General features: G+C 43.4%; 1 protein-coding gene across 3 annotated transcripts in view; it reads left to right on the top strand.

Moving 5' to 3' along the window:
• Nucleotides 1–13,002, top strand: part of PUS7 (pseudouridine synthase 7) — a 51,582-nt gene that overhangs the window by 23,266 nt on the left and 15,314 nt on the right. For all 3 annotated transcript variants that reach the window (XM_036067435.2, XM_036067436.2, XM_078060035.1), the window contains 3 exons: nucleotides 953–1,030; nucleotides 10,599–10,727; nucleotides 11,387–11,512. In XM_036067435.2, coding sequence (XP_035923328.1) covers nucleotides 953–1,030; nucleotides 10,599–10,727; nucleotides 11,387–11,512 — 333 coding nt within the window. The remainder of the gene's footprint in view (nucleotides 1–952; nucleotides 1,031–10,598; nucleotides 10,728–11,386; nucleotides 11,513–13,002) is intronic.

Below are 13,002 nucleotides of genomic sequence, written 5' to 3' on the forward strand. Positions count from 1 at the left end.
CCACCTTCTCTCTGTGTCCTCCCGTGGTCTTCCCTCCGTGTGTGTCCCCGGCGTCTGTGTGTCCACATTTTCTCTTCTTATTGGAACAGATTGGATAAGGGCCCACCCAGCAGCCTCATTCTAACTGAACCACGTCTTTAAAGGCCCTCTCTAAGTGCAGCTACATTCTGAGGTACTGGGGATCAGGGTCAGTAGGGCCATATTTCAGTCAGTAGGGTGCAGTACTCTATAAGGGACATTATATTTTACTCTAGTTGCTAGCTCTCTGGGAGAGAGTCGGCGGGGCCTGTCTGTACCTGATCCTGGGAGGATAGACCACTGCGGAGGGACTTCCTCTGAGCTCTGCAGTTGGGGAGCGCTCAGAGTTCAAGAAATTTGTCCTGTCATTTTCCTTTTCATGTGGAGCAGTTTCTATAAAATACTTCTTTGTTAACTAGCTTACTTAGATCTTTGTATCAGAACTATTCAGATCCCTATTTTAGTATTTGGCTTTTTTTATGCAAAGAAATAGCATATATTTATGGAAACTTCACATTATTAACTTTTTAAAAACTGAAGATAATAAAATTTTCAGAGTGGTCCATTATATATCTAGAATGAGTTTCTCTTTACCTTCACTTTTGTGTCACCCAATGAATGGCCTGTGATCGATAGGAAGTACGTTGTTTCCTTTTTGGTTACTGGTTACTGGCTAGCCAGGTCTTCCAATGGCAGCTTTTCACTCATAGCTACAAACATTCTAAGTCAAGCCCTGCTAAGAAGGTTGCTGTCCAGGCATCATTTACTTCCTTAGCTTGGCATATTATGTTTTCCTGGGTACATTTTTAAATCAAGTTTCTCCTTACTCTTCTCCCATTCTGTAATGATTTTATTTACTTTGAACCTTAAAGCATGAGAAATACGATTTCCTAATGGTGTGCAACTTCATATGGTTTTGTTTTTGTCTTACCAGAGTCAAACCAAACATATTCTCCTACATGGGAACCAAAGATAAAAGGGCCATAACCGTTCAAGAGATTGCTGTTCTCAAGTAAGTACCAAGTACATGTCGGGATTTGTTCACAGAAACCCTAGCACCACCTTCCACGGTTCTCAAATTTGCTGTGGGGTTTATCTCTTCCCTCTTTTTTTTTTTTCTTTGAGATTTTTATTTATTTGAGAGAGAGAGTGTAGGGAGGGGGGGAGCAGACGGAGAGGCACAAGCAGACTCCACACTGAGCGCAAGCCTGATGCAAGGCTTTTGACCTCATGACCCTGAGATCATGACCTGAACTGAAATCAAGAGTCGGACATTTAACCCAGCCACCCAAGCGCCCCTGTCTCTTCTCTCTTTAAATGGTGCCTCTGCCTATTCAAAAAATAATTTTTTTTCTTCTTGCATATCTGTATTTCCTAATATTTTTTGGAGCAAACAGGTATTGTTTGTGTGATTTTTAAAGGATTTTTGTGGTAGAGCCAAGAGAATAAGTGCTTCCTTCTCTCCGTCCTTTTGTGTTCATTCATTATTAAATATAAGTTATTTAAAATTTAATTACAAAACTGTGAGCTCTTTTGTTACACACTGGGGATATACAGATGAAAAGATGGTCTGTGCATTTGAAGCAATTATAATTTAATGGAGCAGACAGACAAGTAAATCAGAGCTTATCACACAGTGAGATAAATGCTAAAATACAGGTATGCTGGGGGAATTAGGGCAGGCCAGGGAAGGGTTTCACAGAAAATGGGATGCTGGAGTTTTAATCTAATCAAGGCCTCTCCGCCTTCACCAATGGCAGTTTGGAATGGATAATTCCTTGTTGTGGGGGCCATCCTGTGCCATCGTAGGGCATTTAGCAGCAGCCCTGGACTCTACCCACTAGATGTCAGTAGCATCCCCCCCTTAGCCCTCCACCTTCAGTTGTGACAACCAAAAATGTCTCCACACTCTGCCAAATGTCCCTTGAAGGGCAAAATCTCCTATGGTTGAGAACCACTGGTCTAGATTCTGGAAGGACGAGTAGGAGCTTCCTAGCGCTATGGAGGGTCTAGGGTTGCTTGTTTGAGCCAAGAAAATACCTCGTGAAAAGGTGCTGGAAAGGGGAGCACAGCACATTTGGTACCTGGCAGGTACTTTAGTCTTGTGGGAGCTAGCAAGAAATCAGGATCCTCGGGCCCTGTAGGTCATGGTGAGTATCTTGGACTTGACCATGATCTAAAACAGACGGGGTTGTGTGGAGAGGCAGGAGTAGGGGTTGTGACTGGAGCGGGTGGGTGACCCTGGAGATCGGGGCTATTGCCGTGTCCTGGGGCCTCTGAACCTACACAGTTTAGTGGAAGGAAGGGGAAAAGATGAATTTATAGCCTCGTGAAGTCAGACAAATTCAGGCTTTTGTCTTATGTGTGTGTGTAGACACACACACACACACACACACACACACACACACATACACACATCCCCCCCCCCCCCCCCCAGTGGTAAGGAGTGGTGGGAGGGAGAAATAAAGGGGCTGGAGGAAACTTCTGAGGGTTATGCGTATGTTCGTTATCTTGAATATGGTGATGATTTCATGGGCTTACTCACATGGTAAATCTTGTACATTTTTTAAAGATTTTATTTATTTATTTGTCAGAGAGAGAGAGAGAGCACACAAACAGGGGGAGCATCAGGCAGAGGGAGAGGGAGAAGCAGGCTCCCCGCTGAGCAGGGAGCCCGATGCAGGGCTCGATCCCAGGACTCTGGGCTCATGACCTGAACTGAAGGCAGTCGCTTAACTGACTGAGCCACCCAGGCGTCCCAAATCTTGTACATTTTGAATATGTACAGTTTACCGCACGTTAATTATACTGTAATGACAAATGAAGTCATCTGTGCTTGCTGTCCCCACTTAAATACATATATTTAAATACATATGCTTATCTTTTCATAAAGAATCTGAGGTGGCCTCTCCTCTTTACCCTGCAATCCCCTATAGTCTGCTTCTTTCCCACGACTATTTTGATTCACTTGAAATGGTGTCGGGATTAAGCATCTGGTTGCATCCTAATGGATTTTCCAGCCCTTTTCCTCCTTGACATTAGGGAGGTATGTTGTGTCATGAAAGCAAAGTAAGAACATCTCTCCGTGACTCCACTAACAGTGTGTGCGAATGTGTTTGAAAGAGAGCGGCAGGAGATCCCTGAATATGTTCCTACACGGTGGCCTGTTCTTTTTCTTCCTGTGATGCACAAAATGTGGAGTCATCTGCTGAGAGCAGGGGGGTGGGGCAGGAGTGGGGAAGGGAACTTGAAAAGAGTGTGAAGATTTGAAATCACCGGGCGCCCGGGTGGCTCAGTTGGTTTAAGCGACTGCCTTCGGCTCAGGTCATGATCCTGGAGTCCCTGGATCGAGTCCCGCATCGGGCTCCCTGCTCGGCAGGGAGCCTGCTTCTCCCTCTGACCCTCCCCCCCTCTCATGTGCTCTCTCTCTCATTCTGTCTCAAATAAATAAATAAAATCTTTAAAAAAAAAAAAAAAAAGATTTGAAATCACCTCTGCGGGTAGTGGGCCCAGTGGGCTAGCCAGAAACTCTGAAGGGTTGGGGGAACAGCAGTGGCTCAAGGGTTTAGGTGTTTCCATCCTCTGTATCTAAAATATCGTTGTAGTCAACTCCTGTGCTTTCTGGCTGGTCCTGCAGTTTTTTTCACCCAAATTTAAAAATAAGTTAAAAAAAAATATTAAGTTCGGGAGCACCTGGCTGGCTAAGTCATGAGAGCATGTGACTCTTGATCTCCGGGTTGTGTTTGAGCCCGGTGCTAGGTGTGGAGATTACATAAAAACATCTTTTTAAAATTAAATAAATAAGTTAGTTGTTTTATTTTCCTCACAGAAGGAACGAGGTGGAAAATGAAAGTTCTGCCATAATTGTACTCCCTCAGAGATTGCCTTGTTCACAGCTTGGTATATTTTTTGTGGGGGTTCTTTTTTCCTTGTGAGCCAAAATATTTATATAAAATGCAAAAGATATTTAAAATATGGTGAATCCTAATTTCTGGATTGTTACTGTATTTTTGGATGTTGACATTGTTTCCCATTTCTTGCTATTATAAACAATTCCATGACAGACATATTGGTAGCTAAATCTTGGCACACATCTGTGAAAACTTCATTAAGATAAACTTAGCAGAGAGGGGCGCCTGGGTGGCTCAGTCGTTAAGCATCTGCCTTCAGCTAAGGTCATGATGTCGGGGTCCTGGGATCGAGCCCCGCATCAGGCTCCCTGCTCAGTAGGGAGCCTGCTTATCCCTCTCCCACTGCCTGCCGCTCCCCCATTTGTGTGCTTTCTGTCAAATAAATAAATAAAATCTTAAAAAAAAAAAAGATAAACTTAGCAGTGGAATTCTGACTTAAAGGGAATGTGAAATTCTAGGTTTTAGGCTTTTAGTAGCAAAGCCTAGTTGTCCTATGGAAAGGTGGTACCAATTTGTCACCTTTATTCTACTTCCCCAGAATCCTCCCTACTTAACAGGTGTTACAGTTTTGTTTTGTTTTTTTAAATCCTTTGCTAATTTGAGGGTCAAAAAATGGCATCTCATTATTTTATATTGCATTATATGATGAGAAATCTTTGAATATTTGGAGTGAAGGTATTTCTCTCTCTTCTTGGTCAGCCAGCAGGTGTCATACTTGATCACAGTGCTGCTCTGTCTTCATAGCCCTTGCTGCTTTTCTCATCTTCCTGTTGACTTCGTAAGGAACTATATTAGACCCCTAAGTGTCGGCCTTTGGAAAGCACATAGCACTTATCTCGCGGATGCAGGCGACGCCCTTCGTTTGCTTAATGGATACGCTGGGCCGGGCAGGTTGGCCTTTCCCGTGAGAACCGGTGCACAGGATAAACCCACTCTGCCACACGGGAGTTTTAATTATTGCTGAATCGCTCATTCCTGGGGATAAGCAGCATTTCTTTCGGCTTCGTGTAACTCTCCAGCCACCTCGTAATTTTAACAGGATCTCCAGCAGGAACAGCCTCATTCAGAATGATTTGTTTCTTTTCCTGCCTCTTCCTGCCAGTCTCCTTTCTGAGCCTGGGCCAGTGTTTCACTGGCTTTGTTAATAAAGGCTTTTTGTGCAACGTGTTGCTTAGGTTGGCTCCTGATGTTTAAAAGTGAGATTTTTAGTAGTCCCAAGTTAGTCACAGAATTCGCTATGAATTTACAACTATAGAGCTCTATCCAAGATGATCAGAATTAAAACTGTGAACAGTGTCATAAAGATGCTGTCAACACCATTCCACCTCTGCTCAGGGAGCACCCATCCTGTAAGAATGAGTGTACCTCTTGCTTTCTGCTGTGCCAGTGGGATTCAGAAGTACGTGTCTGTTAGGTATTCAAGAAGAGGCAATAGAATATGCTTCAGCCATAAAAAGGAATGAAGTACTGATAGATATTACAATATGGATGAATCTTTTTTTTTTAAGATTTATTTATTTGAGAGAGAGAGAGCAAGCATGAGTGGGGGGAGGGGCAGAGGGAGAAACTGACTCCCTGCTGAGCAGGGAGCCCAAAGTGGGGCTCAGTCCCAGGACCCTGGGATCATGACCTGAGCCGAAGGCAGACGCTTAACGACTGAGCCACCCAGGCGCCCCATAAATAAAATCTTTAAAAAAAAAAAAAAATCAGAAAAAAGATGGTTGAGTCAATGAATGTTGTTGAGATAACTGAATAACCATCTGAAAAAAAAAAATTTGTCTCCTTACCTCAGTTCCCTTTCTAAATAAATTCCAGGTGAATCAAAAATTTAAACGTTAAAAAAAAACAACACTGTATGAAAGAATCTGTGCTGACGTTTTTGTAGGTCTCCCCTGAGTGGGTAAAGTGGCAGTGCTTTGCCAGATTTTTTCCCCCCCACACAAAGAAAACTTTAGTTTGAAGCAAAGAAGATCACCGGGAGAGGCCTGCAGAGCCGGTCAAAGGCCGGCACCAGCCGCGGTGCCACTGCACACGGATACCGATAGGTAAATATTTATTTTTTTGTAGCCAGGTCCTTGGTGTAGTTTTTATAGTCCACAGTCTGCTTTTTTAAAAGGCCATAAAGCGGAAAGGTATGTGTGACCCCGTTAATCTAAAATGTGGAGCCCACGCCACTGAGTAGCTAGCTGTTGACACGGTTGCCAGTTTGTGTGTGAAAAACACTCTCCCACTTCTTTCCTTCACCTCCTTGTTGCTTAGGATGAGGAGACTCCATGATTTAAAGCCGGGGGCGAGAGCAGGAAGACCTTCCCGAGTCAACATGACCTGTCCCGTGTCCCCCTCCTTTGTAAGTGGCCCACGTTTGGCATCAGAGGTGGACTGGGGAAGGAAAAACAGAAGCTCCCACTCAGAGCCCCTGGAACAGCAGTGCCCCGAGGTCTTTTATTTTTCTCCACACCCGATGTAAACTTAGAAAACCCCAGTAGTGAAGATTGGTGTGTTGGTGAACGCACAGAGGCTAGCACTGCTCTAAATGAGGTGTGATAAAAAGTAATCACTACTGTAAGCCAAAAGGAAACAACAGAAAAGTGCCCTTTTTAACTGAAAACAAAACAAAACAATAAAACTGTAAAAGTACTCTATTTACATTTGGGAAACTTTAAAAAAAATAATCTCTGGCTAGGGATACCCTTTCTGAGTATGTCTTAAACCTAGGAACTATTCTTTTTTTTTTTCTTTTCAAGATTTTATTTATTTGACAGAGCAAGCAGAGAGGGAGAAGCAGACTCCCCACTGAGCAGGGAGCCCGACGACATGGGGCTCGATCCCACGACCTGAACTGAAGGCAAATGCTTAACTGAGTGAGCCACTCAGGCAATCCTAAATCCCAGAACTATTAAAAAAAAAAAAAAAAAAGATTCATGAACATAACTAAAATTTTACTCTATAGTTCTTATTTACAGAAGAATGCCACCTAAGGCAGAAGGAATGGTAGATAGAGACAAACACTCTTTCACATTAACACACTAGTTTTTGCTTGAAGTAGTAAGAATCCTAGGGTACCTGAACAGGTGGATGAAAGACTATGGGGAACAGGATAATCCATCTAAGAGGAAAGGTCCCTTTACAATAGAAAAGCCTAACACATACCATCCTAACCCAGTGATTAAATTTATCACCATGAGTGATGGACAAACTGAACATTATTGCCTTTTGCTGGGATACACTGAAAAGGCCATCGCATCACCTAAGTAATGTGTTTATCTAAGTCTAATCATGAGGAAACAATCGTCAAATCCGAATGTAAAGGCACGGTGGGAAACAGCTGGCCTGGATTCTGCTAAAAGTCGGATACCAATAGAAAGCAGAGGCTGGGCCGAGCCAAGCAGCTTAGTGGACACTAACTGGATGTCACAACGGCAGTATGTGGTCCTTAGTTAGATCCTGAATTCAGGGAGCTTAAAATGTTATCGGGTAATGGGGTGAGTGTGGATGTGGACCGCCTGTCAGTAGTGTCGAATTCATGTTAGGCTTCCTGAGTGTGACCCGCTTGGGTAGGGGTCTAGGAGACACACACAGGGGCCACTAGGGGTAAGGTGTGATGTCTGCAACTAACTCAGAATTGTTCAGTGAAGTATTTAGATTGCACATTTATTTCTGTGTGTATGCATGTGTGCATGTGTGTGTAATATGTGGGTGTTCATCGATTAGAAAGAGATATATAAAGTCGGGGGTGGGGGTGGGAGTTAACAATTGGTAAATCTCTTGGAAAGTATAAGGTACAGTGTTGCCATTTTTCTCCAGTTCTGAATTTTTTTTAATATAACTGGGGGGAAATTTTCTAATGTATAAACTACTATAAATAAACTAAACTCAGGACACCTGGGTGGCTCAGTCAGTTAAGTGTCTGCCTTTGGCTCAGGTCATGATCCCAGGGTCCTGGCATTGAGCCTCGCATCAGGCTCCCTGCTCAGCTCTCCCCCCAGCTCATGCTCTCTCTCTCTCAAATAAATAAAATCTTTAAAAAAATAAATAAATAAATGGGGCGCCTGGGTGGCTCAGTCGTTAAGTGTCTGCCTTCGGCTCAGGTCATGATCCCAGGGTCCTGGGATCGAGCCCCGCATCGGGCTCCCTGCTCTGCGGGAAGCCTGCTTCTCCCTGCCCCACTCCCCCTGCTTGTGTTCCCTCTCTCGCTATCTCTCTCTCTGTCAAATAAAATCTTTAATAAATAAATAAACTAAGCTCACAAAGTGAGAGAGAATATTTGCAAACTGTGTGGTAAAGGACAGATTTCCTTACTCCGTTAAAACAGTAAGAAAAATAATAACAATCCAAAATAGGTAAAAAATAGGTAACAGGACAAACAGGCAGTTCACAGCCGACATGTGTAGAAATGTTTAAGCTCACAATAGGAAGTGTGCAAATAAAAACCAAGGAAATAGCATTTTTAATGGTCTGGCAGACCTCAGAGAGGTTTATAATAGGGTATGGCAGGACACACAGGGATGAGGCAGTAGGCATTTACAGGTTGATGGTGTGAGCATAAGTTGATAAAACTTTTTTGGAGGGCAGTTGGCAGTAAAATTTAAAATCCAGGGGCGCCTGGGTGGCTCAGTTGGTTAAGCGTCTGCCTTCGGCTCAGGTCATGATCCTGGAGTCCCAGGATCGAGTCCCGCATCGGGCTCCCTGCTCGGCAGGGAGTCTGCTTCTCCCTCTGACCCTCCCCCTCTCATGCTCTCTCTCTCTCATTCTCTCTCTCACAAATAAATAAAATCTTAAAAAAAAAAAAAAAAAAATTAAAAAAAAAAAAATCCACACCTCCCGCGTCTGGGAATTTATTCCAAGCGTGCACCTGTATAGTTGCACAAAGAAGTATGTGTAAGGATACTTGCTTTAGACTTGTTCGTAACAGCAAAATAGCAATTTAAATGTCCATCAAAGGGGGTCACATAAAGGATTACATACGCAGGACAGCAGCCATCCCATGCGGCTGGACAAAGAATCCGGCAGCCTCCGAAGTCTGTGTGGAGGGGCGCCTGGGTGGCTCAGTCGTTGGGCGTCTGCCTTCGGCTCAGGTCATGGTCCCAGGGTCCTGGGATGGAGCCCCGCGTCGGGCTCCCTGCTCGGCGGGAGGCCTGCTTCCCCCTCTCCCTCTGCCTGCCGCTCTGCCTACTTGTGCTATCTCTCTGTCAAATAAATAAATAAATAATTAAAAAAAGAAGTCTATGTGGATAACGCAAATCTCAGAAATGCATTTTTACGTGGAAAAAAAGCAAGATGCTGGTGCTCCTGGGTGGCTCGATTAGGCATCTGACACTTGATTTCGGCTCAGGTCATGATCTCCTGGTCCGGAGATCGAGCCCGCACATAGGGCTCCCCACTGAGCGGTGAGTCTGCTTCCCCTCTCCTTCGGCCCTTTACCCTGCTCACGCACTCTCTCTCTAAAAATAAATAAATCTTATTTTAAAAAAAAGGCAAGATGCTGAACAATTTATAATGTAACAAAAGAGGGGGAGGATCTGGGTGCTAGTTACATGGTTGTGTTCACTTGGTGAAAATTCGTCAAGCAGAACACTTAGGAGTTGTGTATTTTTCCATATGAACAACATATAAAGAACTTACCAAAAAATTCCTAAAAGGAAGAAGACTGTAGGTACATATATGCTTTTATATACATAAATTGTTTCTGGAGGGATGCACAATAAACTGTTAACATGGGTTGCAGGTGGGGAGAGGTGTCAAGGGATAGAGATAGAACATAGGTTTTTCAGTTCTGAATTTGTTTTTCTACATAAATTACTATTAAAGAAGTTAAGGAATTTTTCATGAAAATTTCCTTATACCTTTTAAAGGTTTTTTTGTTTTTGTTTTTGTTTTTTTTTTTGAGAGAGCAAGAGAGAGCCGGGGAAGGGGCAGAGGGAGAGGGAGAAGCTCTTTTTACGATGACGATCCCGGGGCTCCATCCCAGGACCCTGGGATCATGACCTGAGCTGAAGGCAGACGCTTAACCGACTGAGCCACTCAGGTGCCCCATTCTTATACCTTTTAAATGATAGTAAGTTACACATTTGTGGTAGAATGCCATCTCTATCTATCTATCTATCTATCTATCTATCTATCTATCTATCTATAAAACATGTTTAAAAAAGAACAGGAGGAAATGCAAAGTTAGATATTAGCAGATTTTTTTTCCAGGTGATGAAACTGCATTGTTTTTCTTTTCTATGGTTTCAAGTTTCCTTAGTTAGATTACAGTATTTTTCTGATAGATGAAAATAGGACTAACTCTTCTTTAAAACGTTTAATAACAGTCTTTACGGTTGTATGGGATTGCTGTCTGTTATTATCCCCCTTCCCTCTCAGAAAAAGTAGATATGATTGTTCCATTAATCATTATAAATCACACGAGGCTTTATGAATGTAAATGTGGCCCAGGTTAATCTATCCAGTAAGGTCGAACCAGGATCATTTTGCTGGAGGAACAATCCAGAGGGAAATGAAAAGTGTGCTCCGCCCAGCTGCCGGGGTGCCTGTGTTTTCCCTCCTCATAGCTTGGTGTGCGGGCTTGTTTCGAGCTGTCGTTTCTTGTAGTAGGGTGCCCGAGACTATTTCAGTCAGGCAGTATTTCATGATCCTCTTTGTGCTCCTTTTTTATTTTCTGTTTTTTAGAATAACCGCTCAAAGACTTGCCCACTTGAACAAGTGCTTGATGAACTTTAAACTGGGGAATTTCAGCTATCAGAAAAACCCTCTGAAACTGGGAGAGCTTCAAGGGAATCACTTCACTGTTGTCCTCAGGTAAAGACCTGCAGGGAGGAGTGCGGACCAGAGAGGGTCTGTTCGGATCAGTTTCTAATCCAGGTGAGCTGCTTCGAGCAGGTGTGGCAGCGAGGGAAGGCCAAGCGGAGCCTGGTAGGGCTGGGAGAGCAAATAGTGCTGGAGAGTTGGTACCGACCCCCCTCACCTCTCAGAACTCGGCACCTCTGCTGGAAAGCAGCCATGTGCTTCAAACACAGTGTTAAGAGACGAAGAGCCTGTGCCTCCGCTTATAGGCAGTACTGGGATGGGCACATTCACAGACGCAGAAAGTAGAACAGGGTTACCTGGGGCCCGGGAGCCTAAGAGGGGGACAGGGAGCTGTTGTTGAATGGGTACAGGGTTTCCGTTTGGGAAGAGTGGAAAGTTCAGGAAGTAGATAGTGGGTAATGTTGCGCAACGTTGTCGGTGTACTTAAAGCCACTAGGTTGTATACTTAAAAATGGCCAAAATGGTCAATTTAATGTTATGTATATTTTGCCACAATTTAAAAAAAAACAAAAACATAGAGTCCCCAGCAGGTAGAGAGAAAGCTGCAGGGGATAAGGGAAAGACATGGAAGCCAAGCCATATCATTAATGATATGCATCCCTGAATGTGTTTGACTCAGTTTCTTCTCTGGGTAACTTGGGCCCCTACAGAAATATAACAGGAACTGATGACCAAGTTCAGCAAGCTATGAACTCTCTCAAGGAGATCGGATTTATTAACTACTATGGAATGCAAAGATTTGGAACTACAGCTGTCCCCACATACCAGGTTGGAAGGTGCGTATTTAATTTTTAACTTTTGTCTGAAAGAGCTCACTTAAAAAAAGAAGAAAGACTTTTTGTTGCTGTTGTTTTTAATTATTCATGTCTGGGCCAAATGAACCAGTGTGTCTCATCAACTGATCCATAGCATCCTTCTAGTTTTTGTTGTGTATTAAGATAATACAAATTAATACAAAAATAATAATAAATTGGGGCACCTGGGTGGCTCAGTCATTAAGCGTCTGCCTTCGGCTCGGGTCACGATCCCGGGGTCCTGGGATCGAGCCCCTGCATTGCGCTCCCTGCTTGACGGGAGGCCTGCTTCTCCCTCTCCCACTCCCCCTGCTTGTGTTCCCTCTGTCACTGTGTCTCTCTGTCAAATAAATAAGATCTTTAAAAAAATTTTTGAAAAGGAAAAAAAATTAATTAATTAATTCAGTGTTCAAAAAGATATAACCTGAAAGGTAAGTTTTTCTCTCATCCCTGATAACCCATCCAGGGCTTCTGTTTTTAGTTCCTTCTTTACAGGTAACTCTTGGCTGAGTACAATAAGCTGTTGCGTAGCCTGACAGGACACAGTTTGTGATTTCTGTTAACAAACGCTTTCCAGTTTATTAAACTTTCATCTGCACTTTCCCCGCCCTTAAAGAAAGTGGTGTAGGATGGAAATAGCATGGTAAAATTTATTTTAAGAACTCTGATTCACTTTCACGGAATTAGGGAATCCCTCTAGGGTAAGCTAGGGTGGGAATCCCATCAATAAATACTTGGACTCTTGATCTTGGGGTCATTGGAGCCCCACATTGGGTGTAGAGATTACTTAAATAAATAAACTTAAAAAAAACCTTAAAAGGGACGCCTGACTAGCTCAGTTGGAAGAGCGTGCAACTCTTGATCTCGGGGTCATGAGTTCAAGCCCCACATTGGGTGTAGAGATTACTTAAATAAATAAATTTTTTTAAGATTTTATTTTATTTATTAGAGCATGAGCAGAGGGAGGGGCAGAGGGAGAAGCAGACTCCCTGCTGAACAGGGAGCCCGATGCAGGACTCAATCCCAGGACTCTGGGATCATGACCTGAGCCGAAGGCAGACGCTTAACCAATTGAGCCACCCAAGCACCCAAATAAATAAACTTTAAATACATACATACTTATTGGATTCGGAAACCTAAGCTGTCATATGCTGTCCTGCTGTCCAGTAGATTGTTACATAAAATAATCATTCTCATGGGAGTTCGAATTATAGAAGTCATGAGTTGGAAGTGATCTGAGAGATTATGTAGTTCGTGTTCTTCCTTGTGTTTCAAACCCATGTTCTAGCAAAGGTGAAATTTAGGCTTGGGGGTCTGCTGGAGCTCACTAGTTGGTCCCCTATAGTCCTAGGACAGAGGACTTTTCTTGACTTCCCGTGCATGGTTGCAGCAGCTGACTACATGAACTTACATTTGTTCATGCATTTTTTAAAAGCACAAAATGATTGGGGTGCCTGGGTGGCTCAGTTGGT

This window comes from Halichoerus grypus, chromosome 12 (genome assembly GCF_964656455.1).
Source record: "Halichoerus grypus chromosome 12, mHalGry1.hap1.1, whole genome shotgun sequence".
In the NCBI taxonomy this organism is placed as follows: Eukaryota; Metazoa; Chordata; class Mammalia; order Carnivora; family Phocidae; genus Halichoerus; species Halichoerus grypus.